Raw genomic sequence first — 25532 nt, forward strand, 5'->3', positions numbered from 1 at the left:
TAAATCAGCTGCACATGACATGCGCGTCATGATTGCATGTTAGGACCTATCATTATGTTCGTTATGAATTCTTTCATGCCGTACAATTTTGGTGTATATGAAATTAACGGAACGGCCGCAAGAGCCTAAGGCCGTGGAATGTAAATCATGCTGTTCATGACATGCGTGTCAAGATTTTCATGATATGACCGGTCATTTATGTTCGTAATAAGGCCATGTTATGACACACCAATTTTGGTATACATCTGATTAACGAAACGGCCAGGAGAGCACAAAGTCGTAGGCGGCTAGATAGATAGATAGATAGATGGATAGATAGATAGATAGATAGATACGCTCAAAGTCGCAGAAGTTCGCTAAGAAATGCTTCGCATTTAAAACATGAATGCACGACCAAGCACGCGAAAAAAAAGAAAATGCGCCACGCACATGAAAAAAAGAAAAAAACGGCGCGCGGCTTGAAAGGAGAAAAAGCAGGCGCCATGAATAAAGAAAAAAAACAGCACGAGGAGTGCGAGGGAGAGGGGGGAAGGGGGCACGAGAAGCGAGCGGCTGTTGTTACTGTTGCCCTGACGACGCAAACAACGCAATCGTCACGTAACCACTACGTCATTGCCACCATTGCCAGGCGGCCATCCGCAAGAGCCGTCACTCAATGGCTCTCTTGGCGCCCTCGGCGCAACCATCGGCGCAGCGTTTGAATTTCGCGTCCCTATGGGAGGTATATGAAGACACACTCCCCTGGCGCAGCAACGCGCCCCTGACAGTGCAGCGACACACTCTTAACTGTAGTGATCTATGGTGCACAGGATCTATGGTGCCTTACGTGGCTTGCTGGTCTTGAGAATAAAGAGGTCCTCGCTGTCAGATGGGTGCTTGTACATACTCTTCCGGAAAATGATGCGGTCACCTTCCAGCGTTGGATCTTCGACCAGCATGCCTTTGCAACCTCCGTACCGGATCTGGATGGCACTTGGCTGTCCCTCACGTGGAAGGGCTTTGTGGACCTGCATTTGCAACTCCACCATTGGCATGTTTGAAACACCGCTAGCAATGTTCAGCAGACAGAAAAACGTCTTCAAAATGAATATGTAGCCGACACTCAAATATGGTGCTGTCAAATCTAGAAACATAGCCAACTCGGGAACACAGATGTACCCTACTGCCTGTGTCAAACATTTGTAACATTTCCCAGGAGATATTACAAAAAAGTGTTGGCCTTTTTTTGCACATACGCAAAACCATTAACTGCCACTATTGATGTATCAGACGACATGTCATGTTACCCCCCTACAAGCGCGCATCATATAACGAAAACACAATCGCTTCAGTAGAAAGAGCCATGTCAACAAAACAATAGGCTTGTGCAAATAGTAAATTTTAGGTTCGAGGTGATCAGTGATTTGGCGGAATAATTTAGAATCGAATTCGAATAGTATATATCACATATTATAAAGAAAAAAAAGAGCATATTTGTCATGATCCAACTAACCTGCACAATATTTTTTTAAGTTGGAAAAAGGCATGTGCAAACATCATTCTTTTTGGTTTGAAGTGAAGTGGAAGCAATTTTGCATAGTAACAGAATTTGAAATTCAGTAGGACACAAGTGATAACCGGTAAAATACATTAAGTTTTAAACTTTACAATACCATATAAGAAGCTCTTAAACTTAAAAAATGATGAATCAATGTGAGGGTAATTTGTTCATTCAACCTTGAAGTGGGGCTTGGCGGCAGTGCGGAATTCCGCTGGATAGGTGTATTCACGGCATAGCACTCCTGCGCTGCAGTAAAACGACGTTTACAGGGAGTTACACGCGGTTTATATACCGTATTTTTTCGTGTATAACCCACACAAAAAAAAAACTGAGGTTAAAGTCAAAACAAAAAGAGCTAATAGCGGTCTGCAAAGGTGGCTTCACGGCAGTGCTTCAGAGCTATGCAAGAAAGCTAGCTTCGCAGCAAAACGTGGGGATTATTTTTAGAAAATTTTCCGTGGATCGTTGTCGAGGGTGCGGGTTATACTTACGTCCCAGTCGCATGCCTCGATAGTCGGAATCGCGCGCCTGCCTGTTGGTCATGATTTGCACAAGTGCAACCTTTTAAAAATGTTGATTTGATTATAGTGCGGTACTGCTTATAGTGCGGACATTCGTGACTCCGGCGACTTACGTTATAAGCGGTCTATGCTGTACTTGGGTGCTTTCCATGCTAAAATTATGAATACTAGGATGTGAACACCACAGAATATTAATTGCAATATCGACTTCCATTTTTCAAGAGTATTCTCTATTCCATTACATACAATTCTGCTAATATTCAATTTATATTCGATTCAGCATAAAAAATCTCTATTTGCACGACCCTTCTGAAAGCAGTCAAGAGGCGTGACAAACAGTGCTGCATGCCTGTACGCGTTTTCCAGTAAAACAAGAAACTTCTGGAGGAACATACTTTCCAGGGCCCTTCAGGTTCTTTTCAACAATCTTTTACTGAATAATACAGTAGAACCCCGCTGATACGTTTTTGAAGGGACCGTAGGAAATAAACGTAAGAGACGGGAAACGTAAGAGCCGAAAAACAGGAAAAACGGCAAAATATTTAGTGGTACAGAATTTTATTTCAATTCTTACGAGCAGCACGAAAATTGGCGCGCTCAGCCACGATCTAGTCGATGGATAGAAACGCGGAGCTTAGGACGGCCTCATCCACAGAAATGTAATCAACGTATGTGATTTTTTTAACACCAACAGCTGTAGGCATGAAAGAACTAAGCACACGCAATCACGACCGGCGCGGCGAGTCCGACCGCGAACCGCACGCACGACCGTGCGAGCTCCAACCAGCTCGAACTCCTCCCGCTCTCCGACAAATAACGATGATGATGAGTCTATGCCGACGCGATGGCAGAAGTGAATGCTAATCTCGAAGGCCTTGCTTTCGCAAGCAATTACGTCATACACGCCATGTTTGTGCAATACAAATCTCAAAGGCTATGCTTTTGTCAATAGTAAATGCCAATCTCGAAGGCCTTGCTTTCGCGGGCAGTTACGTCATAGACGCCATCTTTGCAATTTGAATCTCGAAGGCCATGCTTTTGTTTGCATCAATTGAAAGATTCTGTTGCTTGCGCCTCTCATGCGGCTAATATTACGGTCAAACGAGGCCAAGCTGCATGAAAATGCACCATGGCGGCTCTCTTTGGTAGTCACTCGGTCGGCTCCGAGCGCACTTCGCGACGTATCATACGGGAACGGTCCGACAGTTACGACGTAACAGCGGGGTTCCCAATACATTGTATCCTATGGGAGCTATGCCGGGACCGGCGGAAAACGACGTAACAGCCGGGAAAACGCAGCAGTGAGGAACGTAACAGCGGGGTTCTACTGTAATGCAGTTCAAAAAAATGTTTTCCTTGCAGTGTTCTCCTTAGCACACTTGTAGCAGACTCACTTTGGCAAGAAGAGCTGTAGAAATGCGTCCCACGCCATCTGAGAATACGTAGTGCAGATTTCTTTTCCGCCCATCACACTCAATATCCGGCACCACGGTGGTGCAGTCACGAGGGACATGGATCCTTCCTAACGACTGGGAGAACGCCAGACCCAACCGTGCCATGTACTTGGAAGGCAAGCGGAGATGTGACAGGTCGCCCAGTGCACTCCTCACGTCGTCGGCCGAGCGGCCTTGCGAGTCGACCGAGTAGAACCATGCACCATGGCTGCGAAGCTGACTCGTGGATGACGCCAAGAACACGAACCTGCAACGGATTTATTGAGCGTGCCATGCTCGGTCTCTGGCACCCTGAGAACACAATTTAATTCATTTTTACTGATAAAAGTATTACGTAGGCTCTGGCAGACACAGTCAAACCGATGATGTTGCGACAAGCTGGTGAGGGAACTTCAAGGCAGTGTCACGGGCTGCATCTTTATTTCTGCACATTTTCCGACCTACCAAAGCGTCTTCTCTCTACAAAAGTGGCGCTTCTGTTGCTGCGAGCAGCTAATTTATTAGTACGACAGAAATAGAATTTCTTACGTGTCCCCTCAAAATAGAATCGGAAATGAGAATTATAAGCACCGTGCATTTGTCACTGGCGAAAAGCTCCTGCGCCGACTAATGCGACAACAATATAAAACTCATGTAGGACAAATGAGCCGCAATGAGCAAGTACATATGTTTTACATTAAATCGGCCCTTTGAATACATCATGCGAGCACTTATGTCTTTGTATGTCCTTCTGAAAGGTGTGCAGACTTGCCTGGGTTCGGTTGGTTCTAGCTTGAACCCTGACTTTTATTTCATTTTTATTGAAGAGAGATTGCGTTATCGCGTTATCCAAGGTTGTAGGTTCGGTCCCTACTGGCGGCAAACTGTCTTTTCGTCCGCTTCAATTTCTTCGCATATATTTCACATCTACTGCACTATAGTTAAAGATTACAAATAATGTTCCTTACACCTTCCTTTCGCTTCAACACAAGCCCTAGATCAATCCCCCATCTTTCATTACCAACTTATGCATGCCTCACAAGACTCACTTGCGGCCAGCGATTGTGAATCCGTCTAGCAGCCTGGGCCGTGTGTAAGTGAAGAGGAAGTGTGCGCGCTGGATGCCCAACGAGAAAGACATCTTGGTGCCATCCTCGTCGCGTATGAGCAGGCGAAGCGCATGCTCGGGCTCAAAGTGGTGCAGGATGCGACTCGTGCTGATGGGTTGCGGCGGCAATGGCAAAAGACGTGTGGGTGTCAGCACTGCTCGCCGCACCAGGCAAACGTGCTCCGGCAGCTCCTGCCCCAGCACACCACCCGTCAGTTTGCCAGAACGCTGGCGCATCGAACGGAACCGCTTGAACAGGGCCTCCAGGCCCACCTGCATGCCGCAGCAAAAGGTAACCAGGGCATAAATGGTCAGTGTAATTTCGGTAGACAAAAAATTAAACTTAAGTCTCAAGTTTCAAGTGCCAAACGACGATATGATGCATGAACGTTTAAAAAGCAGTAACAGTGGCCATGCCCAAGTATTGGGAGCACACACTGACCATGTCCCCTGTGTGCTCCCAAAACCCTGTGAAAAATTGCAGTCCTCCCTTCGAAATAAACAAGAGAACATCAAAACGTGCTTCGCCTGGCAGCGAACCGTACAAATGGCATGGGCTCCTTGCAAGAAAGCGCAAGTGAGAACACGACATAGTCGAAGTAAACACAATCACTGAATGAGGCGCATCATCATAATTTGATCGTTTCCACCTACTGCACTACTCCTACCTGTTTCAAGTTTTCGATCATAAACATTAAACTACAATGCAGTCGTAATGGCACTAAGCACAAACACAAGAGCCATGAGAGACACAAAGACTCGGCGCTTACAGCTTCAGCAACTTCTTGCAGGATCCGGAGTCAGGTACAAGTTTAAAAAGTAGAGGCATTTCCACCCCAAAGGCGGATGAACACGGCCTGCAGCAATCAGCGCGCACTCTATAGTCGGATACAACTTTAGAAGGCAGCGGCATTTCCTCCTCAAAGGCGGATGAACACAAGCCTACACCAATGGGCGCGCACTCGGGACTGACGTCATGAGCGGGACGACCGGTGGCTCCGCCTTCGGAGAACATCGGCGTGAATGAGCGGGACTATTTTTTTTAGTCGCGGAAGCGATCGGCTGCCGTGCTTCGGTCATCTGGGCGGTTGTATCCGACTATAGTTGTATCCGACTATAGACAGACATATGAGCCGCATGGTCGGTGACCCCACCGTCAGAGGAAATCGCTGAGTACATGAGCTGGACTATTTCGTCTCGCGGAAGCAATCAACTACTGCACTTTGGTCATCTAAGTGGGGCCGCTCCTACGTTTTCAAGTTACAGTAGAACCCCGCTGATACGTTTTTGAAAGGACCCTAAGAAATAAACGTAACAGCCGGGAAACACAAGAGCCGAAAAACCGGAAAAAACGAAAAAAATATTTAGTGGTACAGAACTTTGTTTAAATGCTTATGCTTGAAAAACCCATGCAACGTTATCTGGTGCATTTACTCGTGCCCGAGCAGCACGAAAAGTTTTTCGAGCACCTGCAGCGTCATATCCTTTTAATAAATCTAGTGCCACCATGGCTGACACCTGGCAAGCGACCACTTATGGTGAGACCTTCGTGAGATTGTCGCCGGTTATGCCGGCGTATCCGAGAGACGATGTAGCACTGTTGGCACAGTACTGGACCACGGTGGCTCGTAGTAGACGGTGGAACGCCTCGCGAAAGTGAAAGTTCCCCTGAAAGTGATCGTCGAAGAAAATTACTCCTGCTCCACCAACTGCTAAATTTCGTCACTGGTGCACTCATTGGCGCACTCAGCCACGATCTAGTTGACGGATAGAAATGTAGAGCTGGGAACGGCATCAACCACAGAAATCTAATCAACGTATGTGATTCTTTTGGCACCAACAGCTGTAGGGGTGAAAGAACTAAGCACACGCAACATGACCAGCGCAACGAGTCCAACCGCAAACCGCGAAAATTCTAGCCAGCTCCAACTCCTCGGATAAATAACGATGACACTGAGTCCACGCCAACGCGATGGCGGAATCAAACGTTAATCTTGAAGGCCTCACTTTCGCAAGCAATACGTCATAGACGCCATCATTGCAATATGGATCTCGAAGGCTATGCTTTTGTTCGCGGAAACCGAAAGTACCTGCCGTTTGTGCCTCTTATGTGGCTAACGTTACAGTCAAGCCAGGCCAAGCTGCGTGAAAGTTCGAAGAAAACCTAGATCTTATAACTAATTGGCGCTCACGCTGGCAAATGGCACTTAATACCGATAAGTGTAAGCTAATGACCTTCACTCACAAGAAATTGTTTTCCCTCTTTAACTATACCCTTATAACTCATGTAACACACACATCATCTTACAAAATACATTGGCGTGCATTTATCACCCACACCATCATGGATAGTGTGGGTGATTGCAGCACAGGCATCCCGCACTCTCGACTACCGTAAACGTAACCTTAACGACGCTCCAACATCGACCAAATCACTCGCATATCTAGCATTCGTTTTTCCTCAACTTGAATTTGCCTCATCAATTTGGTCACCTCATCAGGCCTACCTAATCCACGTCCTTGAACGTGTTCAAAACCGCGCCGCGCGCTTCATTGCTAAAAATTACAGCCGACATTCCAGCATCACTCATATTAAATCTTTGCTGTCATTGCCTTCCTTAGATTCCCGCCGAAAGATCGCTTTGATCTGCTTATTTCACAAAATAGCATCCGGTAAACACATCACCACCCTCCCTTTTTCCTAACTGATATGAACGTCCAACCGTTTGCACAATAACCGTTCCCTGAAACGTATTTTCGGACGCACTAAGCATTCAACTCATCAGCATTGCCAGTAGCACTTGAATTATAGAATGGTATTCCCGATAACGTTGTCAACATTCATGACCCTATATTGTTTCGTCACGAAGTAACCACCATTTTTTATGACTAGTGGCTTCTACCTTCCATTAAATCATATACATACTCTTCGCTAACTATTGTACAATTTGTTGTAGTCAAGCGATATACCCCTACAAATGAGTATCTCTGTATTATGTTTATTACGTACCTGCCAAGTTTGGAGAAACGGAATCCGGGAGATTTACTCAACGGGGGGGGGGGGGGGGTACTGCGATAGCAATTATATCTACATTAGGCAGTTTTAGAACAGCGTACGCAAAGTTTTGCGCTGGCTTTTAGCGCACCTGTGCCTGCGCGTGCGTCGTACGCTAAGCGCTTGCGGGCTCCCGGTAAGTGACGAAAATAGCGGGACGCAAACGCCAACTCTAACTTAGCGTACGCAATTCTAAAACTGCCTACTGTCAGCGGGATTTTGCGGTCGCCGCTGATCTGTACAGAGTCCAAACCGATAACATCACTTACGCATCGTCTGTTTCACGTGCGAGTAAATGAGCGCTCGCGCTAGGGACGAACGCGGTTGAAGCAGAGATGAAACGACTCGGCTGTCACCGTCGCGCGAAGGGCACATGCGATAACATCGCTCCGCGTGCGAGGCCTGTCGTCGCTTGCTTACCAGTTATTTCGTCGGACAAGGAACCATAAGGGGCGCCGTTGAGACGGGGACGGTCGCGAGCGCTGGCGAACGCACTATCTCGACAGACATCGGCTACCCTTTTAAGTGCTGGACTGCGGCGCAAAGTGCACAGCTACTTCATGCGCAATGAAACTGAGTTGAACCTTTCTACCATCGTTAAAAAGAAGAAGAAGAATCCTTTCTACTACGTGGCCAGACAATTTTGCTCATGTGGCCAGACAAAGCAATGGACGCGCGGGGCAAAATTGGATTTCCGGGAGATTTCTCTATGACCCGTACAACCGGGAGAAACGTTCAAAATCCGGGAGCCTCCCGGGTAATCCGGGAGACTTGGCAGGTATGTTATTAGTTGTATGTCACGTTTGCTCTCACTAACACTTATATAACGTTATTTTATAGTTTTATGTAGCATAACATGTATTCGTTTTAATGCTTCCACTTATGTGATCTCATACACTGTATAATTCCCCCCCTCACACAATACTCCTGCTGGAGCCTGTGGGGGTTTTGTGAATAAATAAAAGTCAACATGGCCACTCTCTTTTGTGGTTGCTCAGCCGGCTCTGAGCGCACTTCGAGACGTATCACACGGGAACAGTCCCACCGCTGCGACATAACAGTGGGGTTCCCAAAGCATTGGATCCTACAGGAGCTACGCCGAAACCGGCGGGAAACGATGTAACAGCCAGGAAAACGCACCAGTGAGGAACCGTAACAGCAAGGTTCCACTGTATGTCTGACCATAGACTGCTCAAATTCTCGCTCTAAGGAATCCAGTAAACTCGCTGAGGCATGCCGTAATGGGGGAAAATGGATTAATAGTAACCACCTCGGGTTCTTTAAAGAGCACCTAAATCCAGTTCCGGGGCAGGGCGCTTCTACATTTTGCACTCGTCAAAATGATTCCCTCGGACGGGAATCGAATCTGCACCCTCAAGCTACTATGGCCGGTAGGGTAGTACAGAGAGTATGGCTGGTTCGAATTTATGCACGCCCGAAATCAATGAGGGAAAATACAGTGACACAAAGAGAATGGCACAAGACGGGCACCCCCCCCCCCCAAATTGAAATTATTAACTTCACTTGTTCGACAGCGCTCATCCTGTCTTTTATGCAAGGTAATGAGTTCACCATTCACGGTCAGCAGATCCCTGTAATACCACAGGCGAAGCGTCACTCCAACCATTGACAAAAGCTCAACAAGGAATGGCACTGGAATAGAATGATTATCCCAGCCCTCGATGCTGCTAGAAAAAAAAAAAAAAAACGCCGTGACACAGACCTGCATAACCTTTACCCTGGACCTTACCTCCTTGCCAGCTCTGCCACTCTTGCAGAGCTCTTGTATGGCGACAAAAGGAGAAAGAGAGCACTCGGCTTGAGCAATAACATCACTCATACTTGAAGGATGCAACAAATTTTTGTGGCAGGATATCCGCGAAGTGACAAGAATCCAATAATGAGCCCATTCTATGTTTACAGCAGGATATCCGTTAAGCGACAAGAATCCAATAATGAGCTCATTCTACGATTACTTGGAAAGGTGCTGCATGGTGACTTTAAAAATAAAGCCCGAAATGTCCCGGCTGGTTCAATCCAAGCTGCTTCACTGCAACAAGGTTCTACTGTATACTATGCATGCTGGTATCTAACCTGGAATGAGACGAAGCGGCCCCTGTCCAACGACTGCTGCAGCGCATAGAGAGCTTCTTCCAAAGCATCAGGGTCCTCCGAAGCCATCCGTCTCAACTCTTCTGCAACTTGTGCCTTGGCCCCCTTAATCAGTAATTCATCAGCCACCTGCGTAGTAATCACAAGATCTGGTTACAAAGGCCTCTGTCGCACCTGCCCAGAGCGCAGCAACAACGCCTTCGTAATTTAAATTGTGACGGAATTTACTGGAACGTAACCTCTTTGCTGCCCATTAACAGGGCAGGTGAATGTTTAATAAAAGCATAGCAACAGAAACGTGCGACAAGTCAGACGAACATGTAAATTTACATAACATGTATAGGCCGCAATGTAACATGGAGTGTTTCTTCCTCTAGCTACGCAAAAGTTTAAAAATTAGACCTGTATAAATGTCATCAAGCAGAACAAATGCTTTTTTTTTTATACGCCAGTCTTGCTTTTAGAAGCCCTCTCAATGTGCAATATCTGTCCACATAACTCTTAAAACCACGTCTTGTGTGCAAATCTCTTCACTCAGCTAGACCATTCAAGGATGGGCTTCAACATACTCAGAAAGATGGAAAAACGGGCCGGTTGGTATTGTTTAATTGCTGGAAGAGTGCAGCTTTACAGACTTTGGAAAAGAAGGGACAAGCAGGGCTGCATAAGTTCAGGTCACGTGCTATCATGGAGGCTTCATGGTACTAAGCAGTGCAAAAGACAGGACGACGCACACAGGAAGGAATGACAACTAAGCTTTTTAATTTAACTAAGCAACTAAGCTGACTTTCAACTAAGCATTTTAATTGTAAGTAAAACATACATACAGCACCCGGCCGTACGGTGCAGGCGCAAAGAAAACATTTTTTTTGCTTTGCGCATGCCCGGCAAGTTCACATTTATCACTGCATTGCCGCCAGTGTGGGTGCACTCCTGTTTTTGGTTCTACATCCATTTTGTACAAACACAGAAGCAAAACAACCATGTGAACTTGTTGAGGCCGCACACATCTCCAAACTGTCGCAAGCATGTGTCAGTCAGGCATCTGTGACACTACATGATAAGGAAATTTTGTACCTTGGGATAACACGAAGTATGTGCCATGGGGGTGTTTTGGTTTGTGAGAGAAAAAGGGTTTGAAAATTTTTCTTTGCGTACGCGCCATACGGCCGGGTGCTGTATGTGTATATGTTTCACTTCCAATTAAAAAGCTTAGTTGAAAGCCAGAGCTTGTTCTTGTCATTCCTTCCTGTGTGCGTTGCCGTTTTTCGTGCTGCTTACTACCGTGGATCCTTTTACATGTAGTCTTACTATATAAAAAGGCCAAGAATGTGTTGGCTAGCCTTCCACACTGCTGCAAGACTGCGAGTTGATGATGATGGACCTCAGTTGGGATATAGTAGTATAATATGGGTGTTCATATTTCTGAATCTATGACACTAATTTGGTTTAACGGTTTGTTTCATTGCTTATCGACAATGTTGTCAGTCTTGCGGTTTCAAAAGGTGGGACATTTTTTGCACACCTTTAATTTTATTTATACTTACTGGCATTTTACATAGCAATCCTTCCTGTACACCGGTTTTGGGACGTTAAACCACAGATATTATTACTATTATTCCTGTACACCGACCTAAAGACCACATAACTGCCATTCTTCATAAGCTGTTTGCCGTCTTCATTTGAATCTCGGAGCAGTGTTGCGCCTTACATTTCGAAGTCCGTGTAATTTTGCATTTTTCAAGCTGTGACCCAATCTACACATTCACTTAAGCCACCTAAGATCAATAACTACCAAACAAATGAAAAAATGTATTAAATTACACACAGACCTGTGCAAATTGCTCTGTAACTAGAAGTTTCCCACCTGGAGATTAAAATAGCAACAATATTGTCATGATAGGTCTAACTTTAACAATTCGGTGAAGCCAGAAAATAAAATCACGGTAGAAATGCCATAGTTGCTTAAACATGAAACTGACAAAGCAATAATCGGAAAACTTCCAAAGCAAATAATTCAACTGTGACTGCCCCTCCAGAAGTAAACACTAGCAGGCCACTTTTAACCAAATTCTGCTCTCTGATCTCACAAACAACACTGTCCTACCTGTGCCGAGGACCTCCATACAGCAGCCAGAGCGAAGCCGCAGCCAAACGGCAAGTCCTCCACACGCAGCTCCTTGTCTGCTTCCCCAATCCCTTTGCAATGCCTCGCTTTTAGCTCCACTGCACCGTAATACAGATTCGTCGTCGTGCTCAGCATGCCCAGGCTGGCGAGAGCTTCCTCGATGCGGTCACCCGCAGACGAAAACGTCAGAGCCATGACCCGACACAAGCCCAGTGTCCCGCTGCCACACTTAGTCTTCTGTTTGCCAAAGTCCACTGTGCGGACCCACCTCGTTCGTTCATCAACGTCGTGCTGCTCCACATATCTAGGCTTGCGCGGGTCGCACTCGTCGTCAAGGTCTTTGTTTTCAGTGCTGTGGGTCTCATGAACTCTGTAGAGAAGGGGTGGGTGGACAAGGTGCAAGTACACCACCCAGTCATTGTTTCCACCATCGGGGTTTTTAGACACGACCACGTGCCGCACAGAAGAGTACTCTATAATAAACCGGTGCCGGGCGTGCGTCTCGCCGTTCTGTTCCTGCTTGGTCAGTGGCTCCTTGACGTCGACAAAGTAGACGTACAGCCTTTGGCGGTAGTGCGCAAAGTGGGCCATGCACTGCGTTATGCGATACCGCTGTTTCTTGTTGGACGAAGACGCCGCACGCTGGTTAGACTGTTTGGTCTTTGTTTTTGCCGGTTCAATCGGCTCCCTGGGCGACGAACAGTAGTGCTCAACGAATGTCCCCATACCAACAAAAGATCCGAGAGAGAAGTTTGAAATTTTCAGGTCATAATGTTCATTTATGGTCGAGTCTACTAGCCTCGGCCACGATAGCCACCATCCAGGAATGGCACTGCACAGGAGCTTCATCTCTTTGGGATCCTTCCAGTTGTTTATAATGACTTCAATCGCATCGTTGTAACTTTTGGTGGGCGTGAAGTCCACGTGGTAATTGGAAACGGCATCCTCGTAGCAGCCACCATCATCGATCGAGCCCAGGACGTCTGATTTGCGGACCGTCGTGGGCAAGTCAAACAGGCGCCGCAGCAGGGCACTCGAGGGATTGATGCCACTTTTAAGGCAGGTCACAGCCAGTTGGCAAGACCCATCAGCCATTGTGCCCTGCGCAATGAAAATTCGATAACTGTGCAACCAACAGATCTTTGCGCAGTGGAAAGTCTCGCAAGCAAGTTTCATGTGACGAGACATATCTTATAGGACCCCTGAAAGCAAAATTGCAAACTCTGGATGCAAGATGGCAAGTTGGGTGAGTTGGTTGCCGTTCATTTTGATGAAACAGCACATTACTAAACAAAAAATGAGTGCTCAGGTCATGCACTCATTCAGCGCATGTCCTGCACACTCCTTTTCCCGTCCTTCGTTTAGTAACGCGCCATTTCATCAAAAATAAACTCGAGATTTTTGTATTGTTCAATTGCCGTACATACGTGGGCACTTCTGACCGATTATGTATGACGAACATTGCCTTTAAGATATTTTAATTAAGTTTTAAAGTAACCATGAGTGCTCATCCAAGTTGGCAGTACCTCGCAACATCGCCACTGGTATGACTCGATTAGGGGACCTTCTGTGAGGCTGAACAAGTTATTGTGGACGTCACAGAATATTGTTGGGTGCACACAATACCATGGTTGGCACTCGACGGGGGCTACTGTTCCTCACCCCTTTCGCTTCTCTCTCAACTACTCTGAGCCACTTTTCCAAGTCGTCAACGACTGACCACAGTATCAGAGTTTATTGCCTCGTGAACCGATCGCCGCAAATACTGTTTGAATACCTCAAAAAAGAGTGAAGTTAAAGGGATTTGTTACACGCTTTCAGCGCTTTCTCTCTCTCATTCCAACAAACGGGCTGGAAGCTACATAGGGGGGATAAGAAAGGGGCAAGATGCTACCTCATGCACGTGCCATGATCTTGAGCGCACGTTATGAAATGCAATCGTTCTCTCCCGGTGCGATTCCAGAGCACGCTGGTATCACTACTTTGTAACTTTACCACACTGTACAGTACGGCACCCAGCAGGTGGTGCCACCCTGTGGCAAGGTGCACATCTGTTCCAAATGCCACTCTTGGTTTAGGTCAGCTGTCAGCCAACAGCAGCAATCTGTTGCGTGACGAAACATTTGACAGAAAAAAAAGGGAGCATTTTCAACACCCTCTGCTTCTCGCATTTAATCGAGGTACAAAAACCACAGAGAGTACTCAAGATTGAACGGTGCGGCACGGAAGCGATGCCTCTTAGGACGGCTTAAAATCATTTTTAAGCGCTTCAGAGACTGCAATTTTGATTTCAAGTTAGTGGATTACGCCTGATGCAGCGTTCATTTTGATGAGGAGTGACTGAATCTGCTTATTCATGGAAGATCCATGCCAAAGGCAAGGGAATTGGTGAGAAAGATGCCGCTTCATGGTACTGTGGGAGCATTCCATGATCACTGCTACTTCTCTCGTCGTTTGGCATGGGTGCGCCGATTCAGTCTCTTCTCACCAAACTGAACAGACGCAGAGTATCCAGGGCGATGCGTGTCTTCAGGGTTAAAAACTGCAGTCTTCGAAGTGCATAAACAAATTTCAAGCTGATGTAAGAGGCATGACTTGTTCGCCATGCAATTCACAATTCTCTCGAGCAGCGCCTATGGGCATTGGCATGTGAACATAAGAGCAGGTGTCGAAAATATGTGTGTTTGTTGACTTAACACCATTTTAAGGGCTTGAAAAGAGCATGAAAACAACAGCGGCACTCAAATACAAGGCGCAAAAGCAAGGCACACATAGTTCTCTACCAAACAACACAAAAGGCATGACCAAAACATTTTCTTTAGTACACAAATTTAGCACTTAAGAAAAAACACCGGAACTTCCGGGCCATCCCAATGCCACAGTGGGCACATAAGTGAGAGTGTGCTGTCAAGTGCCAAGGGTGCCAGTGCACATAATGATGGTGATGCAACACTTTCACTGTCTGGTTTATGGGGTGTAATGTCCCAAGACAACTCAGACTGAAAGATGCCACAGTGGAGCGCTCCGGACAATTTTAACCACCTGCAGTTCATTAAAGTACGTTGAAACCACACAGTACATGGGCTTCCAGCATATCCCTTCCAATGAAATGCGACCGCCACGACCGAGATCAAACCCACGATTCTCGGGTCAGTAGCCAAGCACCATAACCAGTGGACCACCACAGGAGCTGAGCAGCCTTTAGTCTAGGCGTTCAGCAGGTCATCACAAATTCAAGAGGCAAGTGCCAGCTGCCAGTCACTTTTGTAGGAGGTAAGCCACATGGGCCATGGTAAAGGGATACGAGGGAACCGAGAAGCTGTTATTACATTCGGTAAAGAAATGATGGGCATGTGTGGAGCAATAACATAAAACTATTCCACTCTCTTTCCATCCAATATCTTTCTCACAGAAGTCCATGATCGGTGAAAATCTGCCGGGCCAAGCCTATCGCACTTAACGAAAGAATTGTGGTGCAATCTTTTGTTTAGCTATGCACCAACTCGTCCATTGTTACACCCTGCTAACCCACTGGGATGCAACAAAAGCTGCGAAAATGCCCCGTCGCATCACTACAATTCCAAACAGTGCATCGATATGCCGAACGAAAGCTCTTTTTTTTTAATGCTTGAGAGTGCTCTGTTCAGAACGGAAGCGAAGAAGGTTGCTCTTTGAATGTTCCGGTGTTGGGAACTCATAGCTGGTGGCGAGAGCAAAGTTACTTGCATACAATTATATCTTTTATAACAGCCACCAAGCCATTTACTGTCTTTTACAGGAGAATTCGCAGTCGCTTGTTGGCACTTGCCAGCTACTCCACACATTTTCAGATTTGTTTGGCATAACTTAGCACAATCGCTGCACATTTCAATGCCATGGTTTTTTTCAGATACTGGCTGTCACTAGACTGACAGACAAAACGGGCGTAGCCAGAAATAGCCCTCGCTGACCAATCAGGGAGGGCCAATGGCGCATTTGGAATAAAAACAAAACTGAACAATCACATCACACAAGCACGCATTTGCATATGCACATACGCAGTCATGTATATCTGCATAAATGTACGATGTCTGCATACAGGGAAGTCCTCGAAAAAAAAAAAAACGACAATTGTAAGACGCCGGTCCCAAATAAAAGGCGACCGTTCTAATTGAACCACATATAAGAAATATTATAACGCGTTTTAGTTACGCATGGTGCTTCACTATTTCTTGAAGCGTTATGCTGCTTCAAAAACGATATCGATTTAATCGTACATCTAACATTAGATGCCAATAATTTATTAGCAGTAACAGCTCGACTGCACACGCGAGCGCAGCTGGCCTATCTGTGACGCACTCTAATTTGAAGCTTTAACACGAACTGAAACAAGGCTTTTTAAACGGGACAGTAAATTCAGTTGTCTTATTCGATAAATGATATCCCGCAACCACTATCGGCCAACTGTGAAACCTCTCGCACATATTTACTTCCGCGACGGGTGCTATGGGCGACATTTGACAGCTTCCGTCAGAGCTTATCCTGCCGGTTACCGCGTACCTTTGTGTGCGAGTAAAGGCGTTCACCGTGCTGTTCTACGCGTATGACAGCACCTCGCTTAGTGCACCATATCGTCGAGAACGCGACCAAAAAACACCGGCGCTATGTCAAGCACATGTCAATGTCACTACAGCGTTGCACGTGCAAAAACGCGCGCGCGCACTGCAGTAGCAAGTAGTGGTTAGTCCGCTGTTACATTTCTCGAGGAGTGACACGAAAAAAGTGATACTCCATGGGCGCGACGAGTGCCTACAAAGCAATAACGTGGTTCCGAAACTATGCTACGTATGTATACACTCCCTGCGTCTCGTACAATCGTTTCGTCCCGGTTGCAAAACGCAAGTCACCGACGTTCCGTGACTTGGAGAACCTATCGACTACTGACAGAACGTACCTCGTTTGTTGGAAGTGCTGCACTGGCTTTACCACGTCCCCATAGACGTTGTCTGCGCCCGCCGTTACAGCAGTCGGATAAAAAACACCGCTCACGACGAGACGAGAACGGTCGGCAACGGTAGCCGACCCAGTCGGCCTCCCGCCGCTTTCGCGCGAATATTGACAACCTTGATTGGCTGCTAGCTGCTATCACAATGACGTCAGTAATACGCCATTCTATTTTTTTTTTTGCCGCATATCCGTACGAAAGAAAAAGTAACAAAAATTACATTTTTTGCATTTATTTTACGTAGTTTCTAAAATTTGCGACTTTTAAACAAACAGTGTTGCAAAGGTGCCGTTTTTGTTGTTTGTGGTCAGAAGAAACATAGCCTCCAAGATGTGCATATCTTTACGTAAAGGTTACTCAATGGTTACTCACATACAATTTTTTACTTACTATTGGTACAGTGAACTAAAAAACTCATCATACTATTGGCTAGTGTTTTGTATTAAATAAACGCGGGTTCTATTAACTTTAAAAAACAAAAGCAAAAAAATTTAGAGCGCAAGTTTTGGAGGTCATTGTTCTTCATTCTAATTTCGGTTTTGAAAACTGCCTGTAAGCTGCCGCCATCTAGTGAGTATGTAGATAGGCTTACGACACATTGTTGTTTGTTGTGCCCGGCAGGTGGTCTATCTTCGGTAGCGAGGACTCTCGGCATGTTGCCGGTCGCTCGGTACGGGAAGCATGGACTGCGGTGATTTAGATGAGGTATGTGCAAGTATTTGTGCCTTGTCACTCTGCGACTCCTGCTGCATGCAAATATTTAACGCCGATTCTGTTGAACTGCATGCTCATTCAACTTTAGAATTCTTACTATCGCTAAAAATACAGCTCTTTCCGTAGCCTCTGCTCAGCGTTCCGCATCACATGGTCAGCACCTTCGGTTTTGTCGGGCGTAAACAAGGTTATTGCGATCTCCTCGCCCCCATTAGCTCGCCGTTTGTCATTTCTTAGCGAAGTGCGAGCGTGTACGTTGCATGCAGTTTTTCTTCTAGCGCTGTTTGTAAGTTTGCATGTAGGTACACAACTCGCCGGCCGCTGTCAGCGAGCCACTAGTTTAGCGTGTTGTATTTGCATGTATCTCTCGAATTCGCGTTTTTCTTCCATGCAAGCGTATTTGCTGCCTTCGGCGTTGTTGAAATTACGGCTGGCGACATACTTTAGCGAACTGCGCACAACTTGCCCGGGCGCCGTGCGTGAGTGCCTCGTACGTACGGGTATTTTATGGCAACGTTTCTCCCACAGGTTGCGTGCCATGCGGTTGCGTCGGGCGAATGCTGTCGGCCCTGATATTGTTTTTTTTTTTTTTTTTGTTCCAAGCCGATGTCGAAATGTCGCAACACTGCGTCGTCGTAATACAAGAGTAGATGCGTGTTGACTGCAAAATCTTACTGCCGTCAAAGAGCACTTAAGAGCTTTTTTAGTGCACCGCAAAACGAAACAGCTAATTCCCGGCAAACCGAAACTGTTTACGAAAGTTGGTTTGTACCTAAAGTTGTTTGCTGGAACTTTGCAACTGTGGCGATTTCGCAAGTATCAGGTGCCTAAAGCAGTATCCGCGAGCTTGCTTCTGTATCTGTAGAAACTGGTACCAAAGAACAACTTCGACTTTTTAAGTGCAGTACAGAAACTCATTCCCAGCAAACCGAAACCGATTACGAACGTTGGTCTGTATCAAAAATTGGTCTCTAAAAGCTTGTAACTATGCCGATTTGACAAGTATCTGAAGCAGTATCCGCGAGCTTGCTTCTGTATCTGTAAGAACTGGTACCAAAGGACAGGTCCGACATTTTAAGTGCAGTACAAAAACTCATTCCCAGCAAACCGAAACCAGTTACGAACGTTGGTCTAGCTGTACCAAATATTTGTCGGTAAACGTTTGTAACTATACCGATTGGACAAGTATCTGGAGCAGTATCCGCGAGCTTGCTTCTGCATCCGTATAAACTGGTACCAAAGAACAGGTCCGACTTCTTAAGGGCAGTACAAACTCATTCCCAGCAAACCGAAACCGCTTACGAAAGTTTGTTTGTACCGGAAGCCGGGGCACGCCGTTTTTGATACTCATATTTCGTACCGAGTGAACAGAGACCACAAAAAGACCACTCGTCATTGCGTACAAACTTGTGAGTGGGCGCCTGCAGCAGTGGCCGTCATTGGCGTCGGCAGGATTTTGTCTTGGAGGTGCAAACCCGCGTTTGCATCGCGCTGGGGGAGGGGTGGGAGGAGTGCCCATCTTTCATCCCCGACGCCCTTGGTGCCGGCATCGCACTGTCTGATTCCGCAGGAGTAACTTGTATTACTTCACGTATTGTCCGTCGCAGTGTCACTATAGACGATCCTGCATAAGGTTTGCATTCGGCTTATTGGAGTGCAGAAGGAGGCGGAATAAACTTTATTCGTGTCAAATGGGAGTGGGAATGCAGCCGCCAGGCTGGACGGTTGAGAAAGAAAAAAAAAAAGATGTGGCGCCGACTCTGGGCTACAGTTCACGGTGCCCGGGCTTTTTTCTAGCCTGTTTATTCCTCCGTGCTGGAGTCCAGATTATGATAATGATGATGATATTTGTTTGCCGACAAATATAGCCACCCAGGCTCTTTGTTCTGATCAGGTTTTATTACATCGCTTGCAAGTCCAGAATGTTTATCTCTTTTTTTTTCTATTTGTACCGTCACCCTCGCTTGAAGCAACCACGTCTCTTCACCAGTCTCTTCCGGACTTACCTTTTTTTCACTAGTACTGTAAACATATTTTGCTTACAGCATCAACCGCTGACCAGTTATTGATTCCGTCAGCTTTGAATCCCAGCGCCTCTGGGACAGATGCCTTCTATATGGGCCTTGGTGGGTGAATATCCTAGCTTTCCATGACAATGTAGCGTGTACATTCCCGGCTTCTGTTGCAGCAGGCGCATATTTCCACTGGTATGTTTCCGTTCCCAGGCATCCAGCTCGGGCCTAGCATATGGTGCGCTACCCTCCATGCTATCATGCGCATTTCCCTTACTGATTTTTTTTTTCGTGTTTGTAAATCATCGTGACGGACCTTTTTCCCCCATCCTTCGTATGCAATGAACTGTCAGTCACCCTGTACTTGGCTGCCATATTTCTTGACTCCTTCCATTCCGCGTCTGCATTTTTATTTTTTTTATGGGGGGGGGGGGGGTACGAATATTTGAGGAGAAACTGTAATGACGCAAAGAAGACATGTCTTCGCTTCGTCCCCGTCTTCTTTGCGTCATTACAGTCTTGCTCAAGTAATGAACCAACTAGCTCAGCAACAAGCCCTGTTTACAAATATTCGTGCGCCCTTCTTTGTTGGCACCTAATGCCAATCGGTCAGCTGACCTTTCGGGTTACTTCCAACCCCGACAGCATTAACAAATGACGATTGTTTTAATAAATACTAATAATAGTTTTATTTCTGTCTCAACAAATGTGAGGACAGAGGAGTGGCAGAAAAAGCTGTCATAAACAGCTTGACTAAGCCGCAGCCGCTAAATACAAGGCAACAGCGACAGGCAATTCATCACGCACATAACGGCGTCATGTCACAGAAAAATAAAAATAGCACACTTGATAGCGATACAGAGGAGAAAAGAACAGTCTTACCCGCGCTTATGTACGCACAGCGCAAATTGCTTCCTCAGCAAAAACATAGACACATTTAACGCCAATAGTCATATAAGAGCACAGCTGACAAAAATAGCGAGAATATTACAAATTCAGAGAAATGAGAAAAATCCCACTTTAAATTTGATCTTACCTATGATATACGTATTTGGTGGTACATTCTCATACATGAAAGAACGAAAGAAGGTGATTTTTTTTTTCGAGGTGCTCGTTTCTTTGTACGCAACCAAACGAATCAAGTATAGCGGATATGATTTATTGTTTTTAACTGTAGTGTAGTAATTATATCGTAGATTGAAATGAATTTAAGTGGGTGAAAAAGTACCCATTCCCTCGGTGGGATCCGAACCCATAACCTACCAATTACGCGTAATTATAGTCGGATACAACTTCAAGAGGGTAGGAGAGGCCCCGCCCAGACAACCGAAGCGCGGCAGCCGATCGCCTCCGCAAAAATAGTCCCACTCGTGCACTCGGCGATGTTCTCCGAAGGCGGGGTCCGGCTCGTGACGTCAGTCTCCAGTGCGCGCCCATTGGTTCAGGTTTGTGCGCATCCGCCTTTGAAGAGGAAATGCCGCGCACTCCTGAAGTTGTATCCGACTGTAGTAGGTTGTGGGTTCGGATCCCACCGACGGAAAGGGCGCTTTTTCGACCGCATTAATTAGTTTCAATCTATGGCAGAATTACCACACTGCAGTTAAAAACAAAATAGTGTGCCCTATGCTTTCATTGGCTTAATTGTTGGATTCATCTGATTCATATTCATGGAACGAACCTATCTATAAGTGCAGATAAACAAGTTAAGAGTTAGCATATGTGTGCACGCTTAGAAGTGCTTTTAACCTTCTGAAATCAAAACAAGAAAGGTATATGCGAGTGCAGTGTTCTGGAATGTTATTTTACCACAGGTCTTTAAAGTGCGCCCTTTGTAAGGAATTAATGTGGCCACCGCGGCAGGGAATTCGATCTTTCGTTCACTATAGTAGAAAGCCGTATCAAGTGAGTCACCGTATGTAGTTAGAGTTAGTCGCACCCTTTGCATTTCGAATTTTAAGGAAAAAAAGAAAAAAAAAGGAACTTTCTAGTTAAGCAGATTCTTCTATAGTTCGTGGAAGAGGTGGAAGCGGTTACTGACCATTAAGATGCAGATGGAGCGATGTTCTAAAAGCACTGCAACACAGGTTTACAAATACATCTCTTGTCAATTATCATTATGCTTTGTTTAGCACCCAGAAAAAAAAATGATACGGACATTAACGACATGCAAAGGCGATGCTGGCGAAAGGTGAGGGAAATTATAAGCTTTTTTTTTTCTTCTTGAAGCACTTCGAATTGTCGACATATCGGGTTGTGTTCTTTTTTTTTATTATTTGCCGCCATCATTTCAAATAACGTAGTGTGGGGCAGAGCAGCAGGCTTGGAGTGACACCTTAAAACTGGCAAATTCAATAAAATCAAACCACATCATTTTTATCTCTCAGAAAAAATATATATATCATATTCTGAAAGGGTTCACTGGCTAAAAGCAGTTGTGGACAGCATTGAGTGGGCCAAATATCCCTTCACAAGGCAGTACTATACTCTGTTCCAGAAGTTCCGTGCAGCAGAGCCAAGGCTACATGACCCTTCCACAGTGCTGCACGGAACTTCTGGAGCAGAGTACTCTGTTCCAGACTCTTTTCCAGACGTTCCGTGCAGCAGAGCCAAGGCTACACTACCCTTCCACAGTGCTGCACGGAACTTCTGAAACAGAGTATAGGGCCTACGGCAAATTTTTACCAGATACATAATACAGTTAGTATATATAGCGTATTTTCACTGTTTCATAATACCAATTAAAATACAAAAGTCACGGGGTCCCTTATGCATTCACCAAAGACGACTCCAAAGCGAAAGCTATCATCTTCACAGTCGATGTATTGATCCTGCTCCGTCATCCTCCCAAAGCTTCGTGCACCTAACGTGGTTTTCCACTGCCTCCAAGATAGGAGGCACCTCGCCTGATTTTGCACTGCCTCCGTGATGGGCCCACCTTTGACCGAGCTATCGATATCACGGGAGGGCGGCATCGTGTGACGTCGCGTCACGGGATGTGACGTCACGCCAAATTTTTGTGATGTCATGATGACGGCACACATTCTGCGATCTGTGACGTCATCACGTGGTAATGTGTGTGTTTTTTTTTTTTTTGCATCACACGCGTCCCTGACGCCGCAGGACGCGAGACTCCGCCGACGCGGGACGCTGACGGTCGAGTTTCACTTTTAATGAGGCATCTAAGGCTTTCGCCTTAATTAAAGTGAATAATATGTTGTGTCAGTGCACCGTACATATTTTCATTTGTTGCTGAAATAGCCATAATTATAAAGAGAAAACGAGGTGTCACAGGATTGAAGTAATGTACATGTCGGTTCTTTCTTTATATCTATTTAGTACTTAGATTTAGGTGTACGTTAAAGAACCCCAGGTGGTCGAAACTTCCGGAGCCCTCCAGTACGGCGTCTCTCATAATCATATCGTGGTTTTGGGACGTTAAACCCCAGATATTATTATTATCTTTATATCTATTTAATTTGTACTACACAAAAAAAAAAAAACTTGGAGTACGTTTGAGCTCAATTCGTTTTCTAGAGTAGAACGCGATAGCGTAATCGGGCCACTTGCGCATCGCCTTCTCAATTGCTAGCCTCCCGTCGGTTCTCGGTGCATGCCTCAACCGTGCCGCAAGAAAACAAACGTCCGTGCACGTTATCATTGGCCGTTTCAAACTACCCTAGAGTGCCCTGCTGCAAGTACAGTTGCGAAGTGCCCACTACGCGTCCGTAAGGCAACAGGCAAACCTACGCAGCTGCTCGCTTTGGTGATGATTTTGCCGATGATGATAAATAAATATGTCTGGGCGCTTTGTAATGGGTGGGCCTTTAAAACATCCACACGTTGGGCAACTCGCATGTTTTGGCGGCTGGCTCGATTCTACGCTTCTGCCACGCAATATTACATGGGTTAAGGAGACTCCTTCCACCGCGTGACATTCATATAGTGTTTTTTTTTTTTTTTCGAAGCAGTTACAAATAAAGTCCCTGGTTACAAACAATGGTGTGGCTCTGTGGTAGAACACCTGCTTGCCATGCAGAAGGCCTGGGTTCTATTCGCACTCGAACCGAAGATTTTTATTTATTTTATTTGCATGTTTCTCGATTTTTCGGTCACGGACAACGCTGATCTTTCGCTCACAACCGATGACGCTGACACCGACGCCAACGCCGGAATTTCTGCGAAACGAGCTCTTTAGCGCTATCGCGTTTTAAAAGGACACTAAAGAGGAAACCGGTTTTCGGTATATTAGAAAATCATTCTTTCACTATTCCGAAATCACCACGCTTGCCGCGAAAACACGCTTGGTAAGCGAGAAAACGCGAAAAAAGAAAATGCGGGTGTCGACGCCACATTGAAATTCCAGCACCGAACGTCGTGACGTCATCTGTTTTGACGGCGTCTACTGGGGCCTACTTAGTTCTTAGTAAAAATGAAGTACATTGTCCGCCGAGGGGGCCATAGACTTAACACGCCAAATTTCAGAAAATTTCGTTGAGCCAACTTCTCTCAAATACGACATATTCACTTCGAAATCCGTGACGTCACGCGCGGAGCTTTCGGCGCGAAATTTAAACTTGATTTGAACTTTTCAACTTGGTTTTCTCCTTTATTGATAAACCTATGACGGTGAAAGTAATGACATTAGAGTTCTCAGAGGACAATTTATCAATCTAAACCACTTCATTGTTCCTCTTTAGTATCCCTTTAAAATATAAGCAAGTCAGCCAGCTTCAATGAAGCTACGCTATTCCCGGTTAGCTATAACTAGGAAGGCTCTAACTACAAACGTTAGCTAACTACCAAGGCTATAACAAACACCCTCACGAGAACGGTAATTGACCTCCCTGGTGTAGTGTTTAACTGCCACGTCACACAGGATGCTTTTAAAAAGGTTGAAGACCATTAAGAAAGGCGGTCGTACTGGAGCAATGCACGTACGAAAAATTACTGAGGATGATTGTGACGATGATGAATAGAGGTTAAATGCAGGGTTCTGCGTATTCGCCAGGTAGTAAAGCATGCATCGAGCAAAACGCGAGAAATAGCTGGGCCTTTCACGAGCACATTAAAAAAAAAAAGCTTAAGGTAGATTTTTTTAGCCTCCTATTTTAGTCAGAATGGTAGTACTGCCGTTTGTGTGTGTGTGTGTGTGTGTGTGTGTGTGTGTGTGTGTGTGTGTGTGTGTGTGTGTGTGTGTGTGTGTGTGTGTGTGTGTGTGTGTGTGTGTGTGTGTGTGTGTGTGTGTGTGTGTGTGTGTGTAAAGGTTTCTTTTGTGACGTAAAGATCACGTGTTAGTTTATCTTTGAGTGAGAAGACGGGAGGTCTGTTGTTTCGGCAGACGCATATTGGTCCGAGTAGCGAGCCTCTCTTCCGCGGAGGACGGCACGACTTTTATTCACGCAGTCGACTCACTACATTTAAGGCGAAAGCCTTAGATGCCTTCATCAAACACGAAAATTGACTGTCGGCGTCGGCGGCGTCAACACGAGTGATGCAAAAAAGTTGACGAGTGATGCGACAAGTCATCATCACATAATGACGTCACCAATCGCCAAAACCAGTGACGTCGTAATGACGTCGCGAAACGTGACGTCACATGACATTGTCGCTTGTTTAAAACGTGGGCCGATCACGGAGGCAACGCAAAACAAGGTGAGGTGCACAAAGCTTGCAATGCCTTCGATCCTGCAGGCAATGCAAGACCACGTTAGGTGCTGAAAGCTTTCGGAGGATCGATACATCGACCAAGAAAAAGAATATGGCGGGCTTTCGCCTTCGAGTCGTCTTAGGCGATTGCCATAGGCGTGCGCAGGGTTCACCATTAGGGGGGGGGGGGGGAAGGTTCATCGCAGCGCCCCCCCCCCCACCCTACTAAGTCCATGTATGGGGCAGATTTTGCGCCCCCCCCCTCTTAGGTGACTAGAA

General features: G+C 46.0%; 2 protein-coding genes across 2 annotated transcripts in view; one reads left to right on the forward strand and one right to left on the reverse strand.

Annotated features, from left to right (window-relative positions):
* The window catches only part of LOC119405482 (uncharacterized), a 50475-nt gene extending 33502 nt beyond the window's left edge, over window positions 1-16973 (reverse strand). Inside the window, 6 exon segments of the mRNA XM_037672315.2 lie at window positions 827-1007; window positions 3456-3762; window positions 4544-4875; window positions 9752-9898; window positions 11877-12998; window positions 16831-16973. Of these exon segments, the coding sequence (XP_037528243.1) occupies window positions 827-1007; window positions 3456-3762; window positions 4544-4875; window positions 9752-9898; window positions 11877-12992 (2083 nt within the window). The 5' untranslated portion in view covers window positions 12993-12998; window positions 16831-16973.
* Window positions 16974-17547: 574 nt separating this feature from the next.
* The window catches only part of LOC119405095 (MAP kinase-interacting serine/threonine-protein kinase 1), a 136487-nt gene continuing 128502 nt past the window's right edge, over window positions 17548-25532 (forward strand). The window contains exon 1 of the mRNA XM_037671880.2: window positions 17548-17586. Within this exon, the coding sequence (XP_037527808.2) occupies window positions 17563-17586 (24 nt within the window). The 5' untranslated portion in view covers window positions 17548-17562. The remainder of the gene's footprint in view (window positions 17587-25532) is intronic.

This window comes from Rhipicephalus sanguineus, chromosome 9, assembly GCF_013339695.2.
Source record: "Rhipicephalus sanguineus isolate Rsan-2018 chromosome 9, BIME_Rsan_1.4, whole genome shotgun sequence".
NCBI classification, from domain to species: Eukaryota; Metazoa; Arthropoda; class Arachnida; order Ixodida; family Ixodidae; genus Rhipicephalus; species Rhipicephalus sanguineus.